At 34.2% G+C, this 24,269-nt stretch overlaps 2 protein-coding genes across 2 annotated transcripts in view; both read right to left on the minus strand.

Moving 5' to 3' along the window:
* Window positions 1–13,126, minus strand: part of camkk2 (calcium/calmodulin-dependent protein kinase kinase 2) — a 35,694-nt gene extending 22,568 nt beyond the window's left edge. The window contains exons 1-2 of the mRNA XM_073824261.1: window positions 13,010–13,126; window positions 2,802–3,432 (exon numbers count right to left, since the gene is read on the minus strand). Coding sequence (XP_073680362.1) covers window positions 2,802–3,389 — 588 coding nt within the window. The 5' untranslated portion in view covers window positions 3,390–3,432; window positions 13,010–13,126. The remainder of the gene's footprint in view (window positions 1–2,801; window positions 3,433–13,009) is intronic.
* Window positions 13,127–15,026: 1,900 nt separating this feature from the next.
* Window positions 15,027–16,899, minus strand: snrpd3l (small nuclear ribonucleoprotein D3 polypeptide, like). Its single transcript, XM_073824703.1, has 4 exons — window positions 16,803–16,899; window positions 16,167–16,300; window positions 15,860–16,052; window positions 15,027–15,267 (listed from the first exon to the last, which is right to left on the minus strand). The coding sequence occupies exons 2-4, from the start codon at window positions 16,290–16,292 to the stop codon at window positions 15,200–15,202; spliced, it is 387 nt and encodes a 128-aa protein (XP_073680804.1). The 5' UTR covers window positions 16,293–16,300; window positions 16,803–16,899; the 3' UTR covers window positions 15,027–15,199.
* Window positions 16,900–24,269: the final 7,370 nt, after the last annotated feature.

Consider the following 24,269-nt stretch of genomic DNA (forward strand, 5'->3'; position numbering starts at 1 on the left):
TGTAGTCACTGAAAAAAAGACAACTACTTCAGCCTGTGCGGCCAAAGATCACAGCAAATGCAAACTTGATTCTCTCATCAAGAATGATGCAACATTCCAGGTTTAGAGAATCAAAAGCATTAGCAGAAGAAATACTACAGGGTGTATCTGAGCCAGGGTTATTATAGTTAACTAAAACTAAAACCATAAAAAAAACATTAGTTACTTGAAACTAAATAAATGGTAATTGAAATAAAATATTAAAAAACTATTTTATTTCAGCTAGTCACCAAGGCATAATTTCTCACTGCCGTGAACTAATTAGATTGTTTATTATACTAAAATAACTAAAACTAAAATTAATAAATACATATTAATAAAACCATAGACATAGATATAAACAAAAACAAATAAAAAAAGACTAAAATAAACTACAAAGGTACTAAAACTTTGAAAACAGTAAAAACAAGATGAAAATAACACTGGTTTGAGCTGAGAAAGGCACACAAGCTACAGCTACGCACATTTCTCGCCCACTTCATGTCCTAATGGAAGAGCAGAAGCATCTATAGGGGATTTTTTCTTGACAAGCGCCATTAAGAGGAAGGTAATTGCTCCTGTCTGTAACCTTACCTTACATACACTCTCAACTTTGCAGACTTGAAGCCAGTGCAGAGAATGAAGAAAAGGAAATGTTCTTCTCAAAGACAACATCAGTTCTCACACAAGCAGCTCAAATTATCTCAGGCCACAGCATCAGATCAGATTGTCTAGTTTTTAGTGGTGCTGTTATATAATCTTGCATAATTGTTAGGCACAATGGTAACCATTGTGTTGTTCAGAGAGTTCAATTGTTTTAAAAATAGATATGTTTTATAATTTCCTGACATGGCTCAAGTCTAATACAGAAATCACAAAAAAAAAAAAAACTATTTCTAGCCCCAATATTTTATAATGCATATTTTATATATTATCTTATAATATAATTTTGTAAATGTAAAAATTAAAGAAATGTTAAATATTTTATAAAGAATAAAACTGCAACAGAGTTGAGCATAATTAGAAAAATGACAATATGAAAATATAGAGCCTATTTAATTAATAGTCATTAATTAAATTCAATTCTATTTTTGAAAATATTTGCTAATTTTTGAACATAAACGACAAACTTTTCTGTATTTTATTTCCATGACATCTACAAGACTTCAGGCTAATTTTACAAGCCTACATAGTTTATAATATAGAGATCTCAAATATTTTAGAATGTGAATTGTATATATTATATATTGATAATGCAATATTTACTGTCTTTATTTAATATCTAAATAATAATTCATTACTTTTAATTAATTCGATATCAAATATAATAAAAATATATATAAAAAGCATTTTTAGCTTATTATAAATGTTCAGCTTAATTTAAAAAAAAATCTATATTTTATTTCCAGCCTACAAGACATTTTTTTACAAGCCTACATCATTTAAGATATAGTGATCACAAGGAACATGTTTAAGTGTCAAATCTTTATAATGTAAATTTAATATATTCTTATAATGTATTTATTTATTGTCGTATTTATATTTAACATCTAAATATTAATTAATTGACGTTATTAATTTAAATGTTAAATACCATAAATAATAAAAATATTCAAACTTACATTTTTAAAAATTTAAATATTTTATTTCCAGCCTACAAGACGTTTTTTACAAACTACATTATACATCATTTAAAATATAGCGATCACAGGGAACAATTTTGAAGTGTCAAGTGCTTTATAATGCAAATTTAATCAATTCTTTTATTAATTTAATATGTAATATTTATATTTAACATGTAAATGTTAATTAATTTACTGTACTAATTTAAATGTAAAATACCATATAAATAATTAAAAAAATCTATATTTTATAAAAAAATATATATTTTTTAAAAACTGCAACATTAGAGTTGAGCATAATTAGAAATATTTCTTTTTATCCATAACATTTACAAGCCTACATCATTTAGAATACAGGCTAATTAATTTATATTATTAATTTAAATATGAAATAAATAATAAAATATATATTTTTTAAAAATTGCAACATTTAAGTTAAACATATTTTATTTCCATGACATTTACAAGCCTACATAATTTCAAACATAAAGATCAAATAAAATACACAAATTACACAATAAATGTATTACACAATATTTACTGTCTATATTTAGCATGCAAGTAATAATTAATTGCTTTTAATAATTTAAATATTAAATACGATATAAATAATAAAAAAATTGTATATTTTATTATTTGTAAAATTTTTGTTACAGTATAATTATAAAAAAAATCTAAATATTATTTCCAGCCTACAAGCCATTTTTACAAGCCTACATCTTTATAATGTATATTTTATATAGAATCTTATATTTACTATATAATATTTAATATTTATATTTAATTTGTAATTATTAATTAACTAATATTAATGATTTTATATATATATATGTCCAAATGAATTTCTTAGCAATGCATATTACTAATCAAAAATGACGTTTTGATATATTTACAGTAGGAAATTTACAAAATATCTTTGGAACATGATCTTTACTTAATATCCTAATGATTTTTTGCAAAAAAGAAAAATATATAATTTTGACCCATACAATTTATTTAAGACTACTTGCTAGTTAAGACTGGTTTTGTGGTCCAAGGTCATATATAAATTATATAAATAGTAAAACATTTTATCTAAACATCTATATTAATTAATGGATATATAAGTAAGGGACTTCCCTACTCCTTCAAACACACTTGCCATTAACTCCGGCCACCTACCTGCAGGTCTGTGATAGAGACACGATGAGACTCCACGGTTGGTCTTCGAGGGAGGCGTGGAGATGAGTGAGGGGAGGTGATTGGCGAGTAGGGCAGCGATGGGTAAATATAGCGTCCGTTCAGCCCTGGTGAACCGCAGGGCGATGAAAGCGTCTGTGAGCGTTCCTGTAGCGACAGCTTCCTGTCAGAAAGGCTGAGTCTACCTCTGTGCTCTTGCGGCTCTGGGAAGAGTGCTTCCGGGCGGCCCATCGTATGGGATAAAAGATCACAGGAGGCCATACGGAAGGGCGGTACCGGACCTGATGACGCTGGCTCCGGCGTTTCCGAACTGTCCATGTCCTCCACCTCCTCCTCCTCTCCGCCCTCCTGCCCTGAGCCACCACTGGGCTCGTACTCCGTCACCACAATCATGGACTCCATCTCGTTGGTACAAGGGCTCAGGCGCGTGGATGGGGAAGGGAGCACAACACAGCTCCGCAGCAGGTCAGGCAGTGGCTGATTGGGCGGCTGTACCGGGGGAATGGGCGGAGCATGACCCAGAGCGGCAGGGGGATCAGAAGAGGGCCAGGAGGAGACACAGGGAAACATAGTGTCCTTCCCAAACACCTCTCAGTGGCCCCTCCATCAACGCCTTGCAGGAAAAACAGAGATGGGAAATGTTAGATGTCATTCAGAATGTCAGCGCACATAGTACCCACAGCTTTTGTCTAGGGGCGGCTGATATGACAAAATCTTATATCACGATATGAGTCATTTTACTTCACATTAAAGGGATAGTTCACCCAAAAATGATAATTTGATGTTTATCTGCTTACCCCCAGGGTATCCAAGATAAAGCTGACTTTGTTTCTTCAGTAGAACACAAACAAAGATTTTTAACTCAAACCATTGCAGTCTGTCAGTCATATAATGGCAGTCAATGGGACCCACAGCTTTGAGAGTCAAAAAAACAACAACCTGCGGCTTGTGACGATACACTGAAGTCTTAACACTTAAAACGATCAGTCTGTGCAAGAAACTGAACAGTATTTATATCATTTTTTACCTCTGATCCACCGCAATGTCCAACTGTCCTTGAGCGCGTTCACAACAGCCGGTTGACGTAATGCGATTGTTGCAACCGATTAAAAACTAAAAGATTACGTTTGCTTGTGCGAACTCTTCGGGAGTGTTTTTCACCGACTCACAACTTTTGAGCCTGATCGACCGAAGTTAGGGTTGCTTGCTCTTCATCACACGCTGTTTTGAACACGCTCAGGACAGTTGGACATTGGATCGGAGGTAAAAAAAAAATGATATAAATACTGTTCAGTTTCTTGCATAGACCGATTGCTTAGAGTGTTAAGACCTCAATGTATTGTCATGAGCCGCAGGATTTAATTTGGTTTTGTCTGTGTATGTTTTTTTGACTCTCAAAGCCATGGGTCCCATTGCCTGCCATTATATGACTGACAGACTGCAACGGTTTGAGTTTAAAATCTTTGTTTGTGTTCTACTGAAGAAACAAAGTCCCCTACATCTTGGACGCCCTGGGGGTAAGCAGACAAGCATCAAATTTTCATTTTTGGGTGAACTATCCCTTTAACAAAATACCACAATATACTTATTTTTGCTTATTAAAGTTACAAAAGAGATTTAGTCTTAAAGAAGTGAGAGATTTTCTCTTTTGTTCTTTGATTAACATGAATGACAGACAGCAAGAATATTAGACTGCTGTCACTTTAAGAGCTGCCCGCATCCAATATACTGTTACACATTTTTTATGAGGATACTTGTAAAGACAGGCATTTTGACACATACAAGTGTGCGTATTTAACCGTTCAAGGCCTATAAAGCGACAAAAAAATAACTCGATTCAATACTCCCACAATCTATAAGCACGGTCTCTCAGACAGTGCGTGCATATAGCGAAATTACTTTTCTTTTGCTGCTGATTGCACTTCAATTTCTTAAAAACACATTTTTAAACAGCAATGCTTAAAAACGTGTTAGGGTTAGCACTGACCTGAATAAGACATTTCACATAAAATACATTTATATACAGTCCACATTAGAAAATAAAAGCTGAATTTATAAAATTTGATAGTTGTTCATGAATATCTTGTTTGTCCTGAACAGTTAAACTGCCTGCTGTTCTTCAGAAAAATCTTTCAGGTCCAACAAATTCTACGGTTTTTCAGCATTTTTGTGTATTTTAACCATTTCCAACAATGACTCCATGAATTTGAGATCCATCTTTTCACAACTGAGGGACTCATATACAACTATTACAGAAGGTTCAAGCACTTACTGATGCTTCAGAAGGAAACACGATGCACTAAGAGTGGGGGGTGAAAACTTTTTGAATTTGAAGATCAAGGTAAATGTACATTATTTTGTCTTCTGGGAAACGTTTAAGTATCTTCTGTAGCTTCTGAAGTGCAGTACAAAATGAAAAAAATATGATATTTGGGCAAAACAAGAAAAATCTACACATCTTCATTCTGTGCAAAAGTTTTCATCCCCGGCTCTTAATGCATCGTGCATCAGTGAGCATTTGAATCTTCTGTAATAGCTGCATGAGTCCCTCAGTTGTCCTCAGTGTGAAAAAATAAGATCTCAAAATCATAGTCATTGTTGGCAAGACTGAAAATACACATAAATGCTGAAAAAAAAACTTTTTGTGAGACCTGAAGGGTTTTTCTGAAGAACAGCGAGCAGTTTAACTGTTCAGGACAAACAAGACTCATGAACAATTATCACAAAAAAAAAAAAAAAAACTGCTGTGGATCATTCAGGTAAAAACACAGTATTGAGAATCAAGTTTATGTTATATTTGAACAGGGTCATTTTTATAAATCCAACTATTATTTTCTCTTATATATGTAATATGAATATATGTAAACGTTTTTTTTTTAATGCAAAATATCAGGTCAGTACTAAATAGAAAAATAACATGCATCTTGTATAATCCCTCTATTTTGGTAAAACAATTAACATTACATATTCTACAAAATTACCATTTTAAAATGAATAGATATTCCTGGGTTTTCCCTGATGCTAAATCTAGGACAAAGCCTAATTGGGAAAAAAAACTTTGACTTAAAAACCTTTGCCTTATATATACACTCAACCTCTATTTTTGCATGAGGCTTGTCCTAAAGTCAGGACATTGCTAAAAAATTATATTACATTGAAAAAACTGATCAAATGAGTGAATCCCACTAATAGGCTTACAATAAAACATGCTTCAAACGTTACTCAAGTAAAGCCTCGTCGAAAAGATTACATATCTCCATTCTGCTCTGAGCCTCTCGTTTCTTATGGCCTTGATTTACATGCAAAGAGCTGTAGTTTCTTTGGCAAGCAGATTTTCTGAACATTAGAGGCTCTGTGTGTGTGTGTGTGTGGGAGAGGTGTGGGTCTCGCAGAATGAGAGAAATATAAGCAGGTACAATAAAAAAGACATTCATTACTCTGAGGGCTTCAGAAAGGAGAACTTGTGTGGGCTGGCCCACCCCCTCCACACGTCCTCATTTCTATCGCTCTCGCATTTACCGAGATCCACTGCAGCTCGGGTTTTTCTTCTATATCTTGCTTTCATTCCCTGTCATTTTTTCATCTGCGATCGAATCTCTACTTATGTTTTTGCTGTAATATCATCTCGGGGCCCTGGCCTCCATGCCTTCTCCTGTCAAAACACCCACACAGCTGGAAGACAGTATTCTCTCCCTCATTCGAGAACACTGTGGGGAAAAAAAGCCTATTTTTCTCAGCGTTCCTCATCTTTGACCCCTCCCGCATCTATTTCCCAAGTTATTACATCCCTGACACTCATTTTCACCCTAAATCAGAACACACTGATGAGGATTCAAGCTTTCTCACAAAGAACATGTCACTTTCATACTCGAAATAACCTCTATTTTCAAAATTGACATTGAAAGAGAGACTCAAGCCATATTTAGAGCTTAGAATATAATAGAAATATGGTAGACTCTTAATTGAAACCACCTTGGAAACAATATAAGTCAACCTTTGTATGGATAAGCAAGCACTATTCACATTTATGCATACAATGTAATAAAAAAACTTATTGTGTTTATTAAACTGTCTCTCACCATCCATCACCTACTGAGACATGCAGCCAGTAGGAGAATGAATGATGGGTTTTAGATGACATTAATATGACAACAAGTGACAACTTAATATCACGCAAAATGATATGTGCAACATCCTGTGTTATAAACATCTTTAAAACATAGATCACCAGTCAAGCTGACACAAGTACTTATTATTAAACTTTTAACGCTACTTATAATAAACTTATATTTATGCAGTTACTATTTACAGTTGAGGCCAAAAGTTTACATACACCTTGCAGAACCTGCAAAATGTTAATTATTTTATTAACTGCATGCTAATTTTTATTTAGTACTGACCTGAATAAGATATTTCACATAAAAGAAGTATAGTCCACAAGAGAAAATAACAGTTGAATTTATAAAAAATGACCCCGTTCAAAAGTTTACATACACTTGATTCTTAATACTGTTGTTACCTGAATGATCCATATGCAACTAATACAGAAGGATGATCCAGAAGGAAAAACGATGCAGTAAGAGCCAGGGGGTGAAAACTTTTGAACAGAATGGAGATGTGTACATTTTTCTTATTTTGCTTGGAAGCTTCCTTCAGAAGCTACAAAGGATACTTGCAATGTTTCCCAAAAGACAAAATAAGTTTAATTCATCCTGATCATTAAATTCAAAAAGTTTTCACCCCCTGGCTTTTAAAGCACTATGTTTTCTTCAGGTCTAGTTTTCTGCCTCAAAAAAATCAATTACAATTGTCAGATTACTCCATTACCAAAATAATTGTTTATTGATTATTGGTTAATCTCCGAAGGAAATCATTCAGTGGTGTAAAGAGGTATCGTGGTATTGACATCTGATGCTATTACAGCACTACAACAGCACTAATGGTCTATTATTAGTACACATTGACTGATAAAGTAGCACGGAACCAATTTAACCAGGTATTTCAAGATGTCTGAGTAGAAGAGGCCAATTTTATGATGAAATAAGACGTTTTTAACGTCAGATCAGATTTTAATCACTGGTGTGGGCGCCGTTAGTGACTTCCTGTCCTCACATCTCTCAACCTCGATGACAAAGAGGCAGCCCAGCTGAGCACAGAGCGGCCAGGCATGTCCGACCCATTTGTCAGCTCAGGTGCTGATGGTGGGATGATGAAAGTGTGCGGAAAGTCAGAGGGATTGATGTGTCATTATCCAGTCCGAGAGTCAGGCAACTATCTGAAACTCATGTGGCAGGATTACAGGTACCTCGCAAGCATCTATAACAGCATGAAAAACCCAGAGTATCACGTCCTCTTTTCAAGAACAGGAAATACACAGTAGATGCGGGCTAGATGTGGCCTGACTGCACTGGTAGGCTGAGCTATTTTAATCTGAGAGCAGTTTCCACATTCTTCTGTGACCTACTTCGATCTTTGATGGATTGCAAAACAAGGTGTTTCTCCTTCACGTGCCCAACCTACCAAACACAAGCAAACCTCATTTGTTATGGAGACTCGGACTCACAAACAAGCAATCCCTGGACCCCCACTGACCACATGTATAACAAACGGCGTCTACATGAAAAGGTTTTAACATCAAACACATATAAGATTCACCGCTTTCAGTCGAGCCATTACCCAAGATGAACTCTAGCAATTCTACCCTAGAAACAAACAGATGCAGTCTTACACCAGATGACTTTCCATCCTCTAGTTGTCTTTATTATGGTGAGAAGCACAGGGCATCCAGAGGGAAAGGGGTCCACTGAGGATTGACCGTATGGGACCATCTGGAGTGTTCAGCATTCTTCGAAACATTAGCTTTGGTACAGAGAAACCCAAAGTACTAATCTGTGAACAAGAGGAAGCGGGAATAATCTACACACTGACTTAATGCTAACCTAGCATGTTGTACCTAACACTTTAAAGACAAGATTTGGGTTCAAAACAAGTTAAGCTCTTTCAACACCATCTGTGGGATGCTGTCCATCTCCACAGACAATGATTGTGACTCAGTTTTACAATAATGTCCCGGAATAATTTACGCAAAATTGAAGAATGCACTGGTGTGACAACATTTCGAACAAAATCAGGACAAAAATGAAGTTTGTTTGGAGTTCATTTCAGGAGTTTAAAACAGCTATCTTTGGGCACAAAAAGTATTCTCGTAGCTTCATAAAATTATGGTTCAACCACTGATGTCACATGGGCTATTTTACATTTCTGGGCCTTGAACATGGTTGTTATATTGCTGTCTATGCAGCGTGATAATGACAGAATTTTCATTTTTGGGTGAACTATCCATTTGAAAGTAAAGGTTATTTATTACCATCCATGGCTCCTTGGAGACTGTTTAACATCCATGAAACCTTTCTATTCCACAAAAAGTTTTTTAGATTAGTGAAAAAAAGTGGGCTCTGTGGGGAATTCAAAATGGCTCTGTTTTTGTTCAGTTTGTCAATGTCAGACGTGAGTAAAAAAGCTGCTGTATAGTAAAATATTTAAGTTGTAATTTCTGATTGAAAGTGCCAATGACATTGTTGTTTTGGTTTGTATGAAAAGAACTTCGCCATGAGTATATATTCAGCAGGGTTTATAAACAGAAACTTGCAGATAATTTTCTGTACCGTTCTAAGCACAATTATTACAATTTGAATTGTAAAATTATCACTTACTTTTTTTTTTATTTACCCCAGTGAAATTTAAGGAAGCCCATTTCCACCACTGAAAAAAAGGTAATTGTGACTTTTTAATCTCACAATTCTGTCTTGTTTTCACAGAATTGCAAGACACGTGCAATTACGAGTTTTTAGGTCAGTACTGTGAGATATAAACTCACAATTCTGAGGACATATTAGTCTCCCCCCCTAGATTTAGACTTTATAACTCACAAATGCCAGTTTACATCTCACAATTCTGAGAAAAAAGTCAGAATTGCAAGGTACAAACTTGCATTTGAGAAAAAAAAAAGTCTGAATTGTATGATATAAACTCACAATTGCAATTCATGCAATTCTGAGGGAAAAAAAATCTGAATCGCAAGTTTAAATCTCACAATTCTGAGGAAAAAGTCAGAATTGCGAGATATAAAATCACAATTGCCAGAAAAGTCAGAATTTCGAAGTGCAAACTTGCATTTGCGAGAAAAAAGTCAGAACTGCGTGATATAAACCAACAATTGTGAGATATAAACTCACAATTGTGAGTTTATATCATGCAATTCTGAGGGGGAAAAAATCTGAATTGCAAGTTTATATCTCACAATTCTGAGAAAACAAGTCAGAATTGCAAGAAAAAGTCAGAATTGTGAGATACAAACTTGCATTTGCAAGAAAAAAGTCAGAATTGCGAGATAAAAATATATATATAAAAAAAATTATCTTATAATTCTGACTTTCTCGCAATTGCAAGTTTATATCCCACTATTGTGACTTTATAACTCACGATTGTGAGTTTATATCACTCAATTCTGAGAGGAAAAAAATCTGAATTACGAGTTTATATGTCGCAATTGTAAGTTTATATCATGCAATTTTGAGAAAAAAAAATCTGAATTGCAAGTTCATAATCTCACAATTCTGAGAAAACAAGTCAGAATTGCGAGATACAAACTCATATTTGCGAGAAGAAAAGTCAGAATTGCAAGATAAAAATATTAAAAAATAAAAAAACGAATCTTAAAATTCAGGCTTTATTTCTCGCAACTGCGAGTTTATATCCCGCTATTCTGACTTTATAACTCAAGATTGTGAGTTTATATCACCTAATTCTGAGAGGAAAATCTGAATTACAAGTTTATATCTCGCAATTGTGAGTTTATATCATGCAATTCTGAGGAAAAAAATCTGAATTGCAAGTTTATATCTCACAATTCTGAGAAAACAAGTCAGAATTGCGAGATACAAACTCTTAATTGCGAGAAAAAGTCAGAACTGCAAGATAAAAATAAAAAAAACTAATCTTAAAATTCTGACTTTATTTCTCGCGATTGCGAGTTTATATCCCACTATTCTGATTTTATAACTCACAGTTGTGAGTTTATATCATTCAATTCGGATAGGAAAAAATCTTAATTACGAGTTTATATCTCGGAAACCGGCAGAAATGGGCTTCCATAAAAATGCCTTGTACCATAGACTCTGTGAGATTAGTTGAAATCATTTTCTCTTCAAACAGATTATATTGAATTTGAAAGCAGTTTAAAAACAAAAAAGGTCTGCCACACTTTATACAAGTCTGTGGATATATCCCATGCTTATGAGTTGGCCGTTTGTTGCATTTGATCATGTTCCATAAACTAAGAAATGAAAAGTAATTACGCCAACCTCAATCACATTTTCGCACATGAGGCTTGAAAAATAAATAACAACTTTATCCAGCTCACCCACAGCTAGATTTCAAATCATACCCAAATGGCTCATTCCACAGGGAAAAGCCCTCCAGAGACCGCCTTGTACCACTCTCTCCAAACAAGGCAAACTATTTTAGATCCAAACACCCAAGCAACATTAAAACACAAATCAGTGGCTATAAAATACCATTTGTTAATAATTTAGCACAAACGACATCTGATGTGTTCGTATGCATATATTTCCTTTCGTTATAGCCGCATGGATTAAAACATCACACAGTCGCTGTCAAAACCTAGATAGCATTTTTGCATTCGAGAACCTTTTGCATGTTCCTTTGATGCCCAAAAATACTGTCTAGGCAGGTAGCTCACTAGATGTTGAAACACAGCCAGTGATTTTACGGGTTTCACTTGTCAGCTGTCAAACAGACAGGATGAAAATGAATTAAGGATGCTGAATTCTTCGGTAACTGGGTCATTGTACAAAACAGATGCCATTTTTGTCTTTCAAATACATGTGGAAAAAAATGTCTTTGACATTCAATAGATAAAGCCAACTTTAAACACATAAACTAAATCCTGTAACTTGCTTTTTTCTTTCTTCATAAAGATGTCATTTTTCACCACTCCTGTCTGTCCAACTTCTTGCTATATTTCAGAATAATATATACTAGCAGTCAAAAGTCTTTTGTAACATTGTAAATGTCTTCATCACTTTTGATCAATTTAAAGCATCCTTGCTAAATAAAAGTATTAATTTCTATCATTTCTTTCCCCCAAAAAGAGTTTTATTTCAGATAAACGCTGATCTTTGGATCTTTCTATTCATCAAAAATCCTAAAAAAATGTACTCAACGGTTTTAAATATTGATAAAAAAAAAATAATGAAGGAAGTAATGATGCTGTAAATGTAGCTTTGATTACAGGAATAAATTTCATTGTAAAATATATTCAAATAAAAAGCAGCTCTTTTAAATAGTAAATAGTAAAAAATATTTCAGAATTCTACTGTTTTTGCTGTACTTCAGATCAAATAAATGCAGGCAAGATCTTAATAAATACAAAATACCTTAAAGTCTAATATATTTATATACCTAATTTTAGTTTAAATTATTAACTTTTATAATTAATTGTATATCAATTTTTGAAAAACGTCTTTTTGTTACTTTTGTTAGTAGTTAAATCCTAAATATTCAACCCTGTTTAGCTGAACATGTATAGTAAACATTTAAAATTAAAAAGTGGATACTTAAAAAGATCAGCATTAAATTTTCATTCAAATGAGCACGACCTTGTAATATCAGCTTGAACTAAAAACTGTCAACCCTGTTTTATCATCAATCCTGTCCCAGCACATTACAATTGATTAATTTCACAATTCACATTGTCTAACTGATTGTTCAGAAACTGTACTTTTAAATCACCATATTTAACTGAAAATGCGCCTATATCGTAGAATAACCCAACTTCCCAATAACCAAACTGATTCAATGTGAATATTAGATGTGTATAGGCTTTGATCACTCCTGCTTCACAATTGCACTGCAACGCAATTTCACGCATATTATTATCTGTAAAAGCTTCATGTAAACACTGCCACTGGCTCGGAGAGCTGATTCCGTGTGGAGAACAATTTTAAGGCTGGTTGTTATTTTGCTAAAGCTGGCTAACGCATCTCTTACGAAACAGATGTTTGGAAAATCCAGCCGAGGATTATTAAAATCATTGTGATCACGTATGTTCACGCGTGTCGCCCTGTAGAGGTATAATACGAGTCGTTAGTTCAGTGTTGTGTCCTTACCTCGGCCGTTTGTAAGATCCTGTTTTTGAAGGGTATGTTGTTAGCTCGCTGGCAGTAATGGTAGCGGTTTATGATATGGTATGATGTGCAGGCAGCGGGGGACGGAGGTGCTTCTGCTGTGAGTGAATGTGAGAGGAGTGGCGACATCTAACGGTCACAAGCGGAACTGCGTCTGGTGTTGAACGGACAAGCGGGGGGTTATTAGCTTGATTAATTGAACTTCATCGTTGTGCTTTGGTCAAATACCTGTGCTCTTACTCAACTGCATTTTGACGCTAAGTCAAAACTTTGACTATTACAATTCATGTAAATGCTTAAAGTACCATTCACCACGAGTCATCAATCCGCCATATAGTCGGCACTGAACGTAAACAATGCCACTGAACCAAACAAAACTCGCATATTTTGCTGAATATGCTGCTGATCGATCAATTATTGTCATTTTTGGGTTGTACTAATCGGTCGAACTGGGAGAAACATTTAGAGTACTATAGACTGCCAAATGTTACAAGAAAAGCACAAAAAAACTGAGGAACAGTAGACATTTGTGGCTGACCAAACTAAATTAGGATTTCCAGGGAAAAAATCTTGAGATTAATGCTGCGTTCCAGGCAGGTTTTTAAGCTCGTAAATCACGACTCACGACTTTGTAGAGTTCCAGGCAAGTCACCCCAAACTGCCTGAACGCATGTATTATTATTACATTATTATTAATTTGCTTGCAATGTTATATTGTCCTAAAGTCTATTTTTTCACTGTGTACCACTTGCACAAACACCATACCCGTAGGTGCTGACATTGGGGTTTCGCGGGCTATGTTACGTCAGAACTCATAACTGGGATTACATCGATCTAGTACGAGTTCACGAGTGGGAAGTCACGGGTTTGACTGCCGTTCGGGTGCACTTTCACGGGTAGAAGGTTGGAAAAACATGAGTAACGGGTTGCTTGGAACGCGGCATTATGTTTGTTCTTATCATTTCCATTCAGGTATATGAAGTATAAGGCTAATATCTTAATAATGTCTTTACCACCTATTTAGTTTGTCAAAATAGTGCACTCTTTATAATATAATATAAATTAGCAGAATAAAGTATTCAGTAGTACATTAACTCAGTGGTACCACTAGTATGGCAACGCATCCAGGTAACTGAGCAAATCGTGACGTAAGTGCAAACCCTCTATTAAGCTCCCAGAAGAACTTTCAACGTCATTAATTTTAGTGCAAACCTATTTGGAGACAATTATGGACATTTATTCGTTACTCTAAAATAAACTTAAATTTAAAGGGATAGTTCACCCATAAATGAAAATTCTGTCACTGTTTGCTCACCCTCATGGCGTTCCAAACCCATAAGACATTCGTTTACCTTCAGAAGACAAAATATTTTTGAGAGCTTCCTGACCCTCCATAGACAGCAACATAAATGAAACGTTCAGAGGCCCAGAAATCACTGGTTCAACCTTAATTTTACAAAACTATAAGAATACTTTTTTGTGTGCAAGGAAATCAAAAATAACTTTTTTAAACTATTCTTCTCCAAGGTATCTTTCACCATTATCGAGAGTACTGCTCATAAACAACGAAAGTTCTCCGATTTGATCAAACATATCTTAATTTGAGTTCTGAAGATGAACAAAAGTCTTACAGGTTTGAAATGGCATAAGGCTGAGTAATTAATGACAGAATTTTCATTTTTAGGTGAACTATTCTTTTAATACATTACTGAAGGTGGGCAATTTATCAGATTTAAAATTAATATGCGTATGCGTTCTAGAGTGTTACGAAATCAGGACACTCAATTTGTTTTTATATATATGTTGGATAAAATCCATATTTTTACTCTATTTTTCACACCTTTCTGTTTTAAGTGTATTACAACAGAAAATATGAATAGACTGAAAAGTAAAAATGTCTTAATTTCTCTCAATTTTCTCACATGTGACCAAAATAAAGCAAACTTTAAGTGTTGAGCTATTTAGACTTATCTGTTAATAAATGCAATGAGATACAGCATTGATAAAACAGACTTTATATAATTAAACCACTTTATTACATGAGAAAAGTGAAAAAAAAAAGTTGCGAAATCAACTACAAGATCACCAAACCAAAAAAAGCACACAATTTCTCATAAAAAAAAAAGAAAAGAAACTGTACAAAATGACACAGTGACTGAAACAGGATTCACATTATCTTCTTTTCTGGAAAATATTTCCCCTTCCTCCTGGTCCTCCTCGACCTCGGCCCCTTGCTGCGACTGCAAAGGAAAGACAAACAGTTAGTGGTTTCATCTTATGTTTTTCCCATGAAGCATTAACTTCCTCACTCATCTGATTAAATAAAATACAAACAATGCTCAGTGCTTTTTGAAGATATTTAAATGAATTTTATCATTTATATTTAAATTAATATTTATATTCATAGGCATTTATGTGCTAATAGTACTAAAATGTACTAGATGCTTTAATAAAACCATTTGGAACTAAAAGTTGGTGCAAAATTTGTAAATTGTACGTCTCAGGCTTGCGGTCTCATCCGCAACCAGCTATTTTAGCTGTACAAAACAGCTTGTCTGACTTGATATTGCAAATTGGTGTGTCTTACAAAATTAGTTTAATGTATTATCTTAATAATGAACACACTAGTTTGTAGTGCAAACAGTTTTACTGTTTACTGCTATAGTGGATAATGAACCAGAAGTCTAACCCATAGGCTTACTTTTGCATTGAAAAAAAAAGGAGGATAAAAATAATTTATGTGGCTAAAAAGCATTTGACACTGCAACCACTGCAGTAACTGTAATGAAGTCAAAGACACCATATAGGCCTAAAGGATGTCCATTAACCTACCTTGAGCTTTGAGAATAGCAGCTTTGCCTCTTCCGGCTCCTGCACCTTGGTTTTTGTTTTTCATGCTCTTCAACATAGGGGCGTTTTTCAACATGTCTGGCAAAATGAGAAAGCGGATTTTGCTGCCACGAATGTACACCTGCTCCAGCTGGGACACTCTGCCATCTCGGTAGGTCACTGTAATGTTAGACATCTGATTCACACAAAAACACAAGTACAGTCAGTTTCATTGTTCAAGACTCACTGCAAATGTATATTTAAGTGTATATTGTATATTCATCAAGAATAAATTGTTTTTCAGCAGTACCTGGCAGTTCATATTATCCTCTGCTTCAATCAGTTTGCCTCTGTATACCTCACCCGTGTTTGTCTCACAGGTCACGATGTGACCCTCTGCTTCATGCAGGACTTTGATGGGAACACCAATGGACATGTTTTAATCTGAAGACAAAAAAAAATGTAATTAACACCAAGTTTATTATAGGTTTTGAATCGTAAATGATGCAAGTAATAACTAGTTAAGAGAGAATACTGAATGTTTGAAAAACTAAAATGAACCGACTCATTAGGGAATCGAACTACACTGGTCACGCTTTACTTCCGATTCACTAAAAATAATCGGCTCATAAGAATCATTTGTTCAGGAATCATGTTCTGTGTATTTTGCATATTCACTCTCAAAACGGAACGTCGTGAAAACCACACAGTACTCGTATTTAATCAAGTTAGCCCATACTGACTCGAATAACTAACCTAACACATTCCAAATGAACACCTAGACTAGTCTCAAACGAGTCGAATACATAACCAAGCGAACAATGAATCTCTGAAATGGACGTTGTTCCGCTAAAGCATCGAATAGATCCAACACGACTGTATACTTAGTGAAAAACGAAACAATACACTACAAATAATAGGTTTGTGTCGTAAAACATTACAGTACCTTGTATAAACAGCTTCGTAGAAAGCCTCAGTTGAACAACGCGAGTATTTGCAGCGTTTTCCCGCTCCCACAATGCAGCGGAAAGCAGAAGCCCCGCCCTTTCCTGCAACCCAGTTGGATTTTGGGAGTTGAAGTCCTATTGCTATGTAAAATTCAGTCGATGTAAAGATGCAGCAGACGCCTTAGAATTACACAAGAGGGCAGTATTGAATTGTGGATAATATCCTAAATGTCATTCAATTTAATCTTTTAATTGACACAGGTAGCGATTATTATATTTAACAGTTAAAAAGAAAAGTCTTTGTTAGTATGTTACAATAACTGCTCACCATTTGTTTCTGCGTGCTTCTTATGATCATTTTTTTTTAAATATTTAATTTAATTTTCTTGTGTACATATTTGACACAGATTTTAATTTAAACTTTTTATATGCCACGTTTAAAACAATAAATTGTTAAATAACAGAAAAAACCTTTGAGAAGGGGTTTGTCTGGTTTTGGCGTCTTCAAGATTTATTGCTCTAGTCTCAGACATTGTGCAAGGCAGCAATATACGGTCTAAATTTGTTCTGTCATCCTGGTGCTTGATAGACTGATTCTGTGTCTATTCTTAGCAGTAGTCTTTTCCTCTTTGTCTGTAAATCACCGCAGAACAAGGGAGTTTGTTATGTTCAAAACGAGCTAAACTGACGGGCCAAGAAAGGAAGTGCCGATTCGGTTTATTAATTGAATGTTCCTTTTTCGTGAAATTAAGGGAAGTGCTAAAAACTAATAATGGACTGAAATGGAGAAATGGTGGTCAAAGCGCAGAAAAATAAAGATTTTTTTTTTTTAATACACCACAACCCCCTCTCCATGCCAAATTTAACCTCATTTTTTATTTTGTATCAGATACGTTAATATGTTACCTAAGGAATTTTATCATTGGTAAGAGGGAAAAATGAAATAATAAAATGTTTTCACAACGTATCATTAATTGGCAATGAATGTAAACAATACCACTTAACTGAACAAAACTTGCATATTTTGGTCATTATTGCAGCTGAAAATGATTACAGTTTTTCTCAATTGCTTAAACACATTTCTTGAAATTATGCCTCTTATTTGTGAAACTCTAAACACAAATCCACAACTTCTAACTCAATTCCCCAAACTTCCTATATTGATGTCAAAATGAAGCTCTCCACTCAAAACAATTCAGTCTTGCTGAAAAACCAAACTTTGCTCTCAGACATGACACACAAATCCTCAAAAACACACACACTACAACACAGTTTTCCACACTGATGAGATAAATTCAAAACAATACTACGAAAACAATACAAATAAAAATCTTTTCACATGATGAACACAACAAATCTATGCCTTTGCAATTGTTTTATTCCTTAATTTAATGTACTGTAGAGTACAGTACAAAACAGCAAACAACAACAAAAATAATTATACTGCTCAGCATCCAGTCTTTGGTCTGGGACAGGCCAAAGAACCTCTTCAGCATCACTAAATTAGCCCTGGCCAGGCAGCAGGGGTAATATCCTATTGCATGCCTGATCCAACCCTGGTACTCAACTAAAATATTTGAGACTGCTTGTCTTCTTGCCCTTGCCCTTCCTCTGTCTCTTCCATGTTGTCATCGTCATAATCCTTCTTCTTCTCCTCTTCCTCTGTCACCTCCTACTCTTCCTCTTCAAAATTACACATTACTGTATGTGGGATATTGATTGAAAAAACTGGACAGGATTCACAGTTACACTTGTACTAGTGGTCTGACAAAAAAATAAAAAAAAATAAAAACACATTACAATGTCATTGTGAAACAGAAATGAAAAAGAAATATGGGCACAAAGGTGAAAATAAATTAGAAAATTAGAAAGTCCACTGTCAGAATTTGTAACTCCTGCATTGTCCTCTATATATGCATTCTAATTGAAGGTTCATGAGCTGTACCTTTGATCTATTTCAGAGAACTGCTTTATCATTGGTTGATCTATATTATCTTCATTAGTGAAAGTCAATATTCACTTGAATAATGGCAATTTTACAAAAAGTCTAATAGAAATGTGTAGAATATATGATTGACAGTTTATGACAACTAGATCAAAAATTTTGCATTTAGGTGATGACTTATACGATGAGCTAATGACTTGATGTTTTGAGGGGTAAGACTATTGCACAGAGAAATACAGTATATAATACATTTTGAGCAACATGACAAAAGACTAGATGATGTGGATGTTGAACAAGTAGTTGTGACAATTTCATTTCTGATCTGAGAAATGCACCAAAGTGACTGAGAAAAACTGTAAGCTGACTTTGGCTCTTTTATCTCCACCGAAGCTTCTGATTGGTGTGTGCTAAATTTTGACTCCTAGTGTTTCCACTTGGGTAATTGTGTGCTAATTGAGCTCAAACTTCGCAGACTTGAGTGAACAATACTGAATGCTTGTGCTTTCTAAATGACCACATGGTGTAAGCACTGAGAAATGTAGGGATTTGTGTGTAGAGTTTTGCAGTAACAGTTCACCAAATATAACGCATGTGTCAAAGCAGGGAATAGTGTTTATAGTTCAGGGAAATGGGTGTGCTTTTTCAAAAATGGCATTATAGTTTTGAAATTTTAGTTCAAAAGACTGGTTATAGTGTTTTAGCAATTGAGAAAAACTGTAATTACTGTCATGTTTTGGGCTGTACTAACCAGTCGGACCTGGAAAACAGCTCTATAGACTGCCAAAAGCTCAAGGAGAAGAGTGCAAAAAACAGTCTGGGGAACAATAGGCGTTTATGGTTGGTCACACTGAACCAGGATTTCCAGGACAAGAATCTCGACAAGATTCGTGTTTGTTCTTATCCTTTCTGGTCAGGTAGGTGAAATATTAGACTAATATCTTAATTAATACTGCTTGTACTTGTCTTTACCACCTATTAAGTTTAGTTTGTCAAAATATTGCGCCCTTTCCTGCTTACTAAGTCATTCCTACATGATTTAGTAGCTTCCACACATTTTTTTTCTTTGGTTTAGACAGCATAAATCATTAACCGTGCATTCAATGCTGTTGTTTACATCCGAGTGTCTCCAATATGTCTGTGCAAACCGTGTCAGCGTTTAACAGGAAAATGTAACTGTTTATCAAACAGAATCAACAGTCTCCTTTTGTGACCTGAAATTGCCCTTTTGAGATTGAACCTGAATTTCACCTGCACCGAATCCACAAAGAAGGAAAACAAGTCAATTCAACCAATTACAAACAGTGACATAGTGGAATGGGTGGGGAAGTGTCTGTTGATTACACAGTAAGTCTCAGCGATGTCTTCAAACCTCATTTTACCAGCAGAATGAACCTGCCAGCTGCTACTGATCTATGTGAAAAGCTGACAGTCTGTTGGCTTCACTCCGAACTGATTTACACTACAAGCATCCATGATGGAAGAAGATAAATGACTGCGTACTACCGGAGATTCGTTTTTGTAAAGAACATCTGTCTCATTAAAAAATGGTGCTCTCAACACAAAGTCAAACCATGCCACTGCTGAGCTGACTGACGTTTCTTAGGTAGAATCAACAAACCTGTAGATTTGAACTGATATACTATGACCTAGTGCTGTAGGGGTTATATATGAGGTATAATTTATACGGTACACATTTTTTTAGTAAATTGTGCAATTAATTCTCATATTGTATTTTCAGAAAGTTTTGGAATATTTGTCCTCTTCCCAAATTTGTCACTACCGAAACACAGTATTATATAATTTAGAAAGAAGCCAATTTGAATCCAATTTTTCTTTGTAAAAGGCAAAAAGTTGATCATACTGATTTCAAATGTAAGGATTGATTAGTTTGAATATACATTCAAAACCAAACTATTATAACCAGAACCAAAACTATTATAAATCTTAGTTGATAATTCAGTAAACTTTAATTTTGACAAAACATCTCATGTTTCGTTCGTAACATTACATTTTCAGTAGTGACAGTAATGTTTTGGTAGCGACATCATCGCATTACAGAATTTTAACCCACATACTAAAACAAAATGTTATACACTGTTGTATATCTTTAATGTTATACACAGATTTTTCATACTTTTGAACACATTTACCTCAAAATGATGGAATGTATCTACTCAACATGTAGCTATGAAAGAGAGGGACATAAATATTTCCTGATTATAAATTTAGGGGTGTATTAATATGCATTGCTAATAACTTTTTTGGACAACTTTAAAGGCTATTTTCTCCATATTTAGATTTTTTTGCACCCTCAGATTCCAGATTTTCAAATAGTTGTCAATATTGTCCTATCCTAACAAACCATACATCAGTAGAAAAAAAATATGTATTCAGCTTTCAGATGATTTATAAATCTCCGTTTAAAAAAAACTGACCCTTATAATTGGTTGTGTGGTCCAGGGTTACAACTTATTTCAATATCATTTTCATAAGTTGAAATTTAGGGGTTAGGGTTCAGGACAGCCACCTGTCAATTGCAAGTACCCACTAAATGATGATTTTATATATATTAAAGGAGTAGTTCACTTTCAGAACAACAATTTACAGATAATGTATTCACCCCCTTTGTCATTCAAGATGTTCATGTCTTTCTTCAGTTGTAAAGAAATTGTTTTTTTGAGAGAAAGATTTCAGGATTTCTCTCCATATAATGGGCTCCTATGGTGCCCCCGAGTTTGACCTTCCAAAATGCAGCTTTAAAGAGCTCTAAATGACCCCAGCTGAGGAAGAAGGGTCTCATCTAGCGAAACGATCGGTTATTTTATAAAAACATTTACAATTTATATACTTTTCAATCTCAAACGCTTGTCTTGCAAGTGTCTTGCAATCTCAAATTGTACTTTCTTTTTTTTTTTTTTTAAATAACCCATCATTTTGCTAGACCCTTCTTTCCTCGGCTGTGATCCTTTAGAGCCCTTTGAAGCTGCATTTTAGAAGTTCAAACTCTGGGGCACCATAGAAGTACATTATATGGAGAGAAATCCTGAAATGTTTTACTCAAAAAACATCATTTCTTTACGACTGAAGAAAGAAAGACATAAACATCTTGGATGACAAGGGGGTGAGTACATTATCTCCAAATTTTTGTTCTGAGAGTGAACTACTCCTTTAAGCTTACTGATATTTTGAATATGATTGTGGGTTTCATATCTGAGTTCTGAAATCTGAATTCTTAAATGCTTTTTAAATGTGTTTTTTGCTTGTGGGACAGCAGTTTGCACCAATTCTTTAGAATGTCCAATGAGAATATCTTTAAAACGTCCATGTTTTAATGCGTCAACAGGTTCTGATCCTTCAGGGTAGGCCAAATATAGAGCCAATATTGATCAAGGATATAAAAAACAAAAACATTTTCTGGGAAGTTTAGCTCATTGTTCCATTTTTATGAATGGTCACTCTAGACTCGCTCGTTCTATAAATGGACAGTTACACATGCAGAAACGTCGACTCCCATGTGTAAAACACATGTATCATGTACACAGTGTAGGTTTTTCCCACTCTAGAGCTTTTTAATAAGGAGAAAGCAAGTGTAATGGTTCAGTTTAAGGGATCATCAAATGCCCCTTCATTTGATTTCCTTTGCATTAGGCCAGCTACTGGCGTCAGCAGTCTCTCTGTAAATACAATCATAGCTGGTCTGTGTCGGAGTCCACGATTGTGCTCGGGGATCCTTGTACAATTTTACGATCCCTAATCATTATGTTGTGTTGTAGACTAAATAAATCTGTTACACACGATTGCTCATTTGACATACTATTTGTGACTCATTATTGTTTATACTTGTACTCTTCTGGAAAATTTGATCATTATAAAAAGAAATCAAAGTCCACTTTATTGAGCACCAAGAAGTTCACTTGACGTTGCACAGACAGTTTATGGCTCAAACCAACTGTTTAAAGATGATTGATATTGATTTAATGCATCATTGATGTCTGCCTGTGAATCTAATCAAGCACATTGGATTTTATACATTACTTTTCATAAATTCTGTTTTGTGCAAACTTTGGTATAGCTTTGTTTTATTTAATACATTTCTTGAAATATTAACACATGCTTACAGTCAGTACAGCATTCAGTTTGGTCATGTTTTCATAGGGCTGCATGATTAATCGAAATGAAACTGATTTAATTAAATACATATATTAATATAAATACATATACGCTGTATGTTTCAGATTGAAGCGTGGCGTGTGTTCTTTAACACACAAGCAGCTCATGATCTGGTGTTTTCAGCAGCTTGGTTCAATGTAAATGCAGGAAAAAAGGTCACTTATAACTTACATTTATTTTTTTATACACTACCAGTCAAAAGTTTTTGGACAGTATCATTTTTAATGTTTTTTAAAGAAGTCTCTTCTTCTCACGAAGCCTAACTTATTTGATCCAAAGTACCGCAAAAACAGTAAAACGTTTTTTTTTTTTCAAATAACTGCTTTTTATTTGAATTATTTTAAAATGTAATTCATTTCTGTTATCAAAGCTACATTTTCAGCATCATTACTCCAGTCTTCAGTGTCACATGATCCTTCAGAAATCATTCTAATATTCTCATTTGCTGTTCAAGAAACATTTCTATTACTTCTAGCAATATTTAAAACAGTTGAGTACTTTTTTGAATAGATAGATCCAAAGATCAGCATTTATCTGAAATAAAAAAACTTTTGTGACATTATACAGTTTTTGTTATATTATTGGAAATGACAGAAATTAATACTTTTATTATTGGAAACTATAGAAATTAATACTTTTTTTTTTTCCTCTCCTCACAGTGGTGTTCTCTCTCATGTGGTACCGTCTTTCTGTGCTGTATGTCCTACTTTGTGTAGTCTTGTTTAAAAGCAAAAAAAAAAAAAAAGAAATTAATACTTTTATTTAGCAAGGATGCTTTAAATTGATCAAAAGTGATGATAAAGACATTTATAATGTTACAAATAATTTCTGACTCAGATAAATGCTGTTGTATTGAATTTCTATTCATCAAAGAAACCTAAAAAATTCTACTCAGCTGTTTTTAACATAATAATAAAAATAAATGTTTTTTGAGCAGCAAATAAGAATATTAGAATGATTTCTGAACGATCATATGACTGGAGTAATGATGCAAAAAATTCAGCTTTGAAATTACAGAAATAAATTACACTTTAAAATACATTTAAATAGAAAATAGTTATTTTACAAAGTAAAAATATATCAAAATTGTACTGTTTTTGCTGCACTTTGGATCAAATAAATGCAGGCTTGGTGAGCAGAAGAGACTTCTTTAAAAACATTAAAAATGCTACCGTCCAAAAACTTTTGACTGGTAGTATATATGTAAAATATAAATTCTCTCCCTCTCTCTCTCTCTCTCTCTCTCTATATATATCATTTTATATTTTACAGTGAAATATTATTAGAAATATTTGTTTTTATTATGATTTATTATTTAGTAATAGTAATAATTGTGCAGCCCTACAAACAA

Source organism: Garra rufa, chromosome 19 (assembly GCF_049309525.1).
Source record: "Garra rufa chromosome 19, GarRuf1.0, whole genome shotgun sequence".
In the NCBI taxonomy this organism is placed as follows: Eukaryota; Metazoa; Chordata; class Actinopteri; order Cypriniformes; family Cyprinidae; genus Garra; species Garra rufa.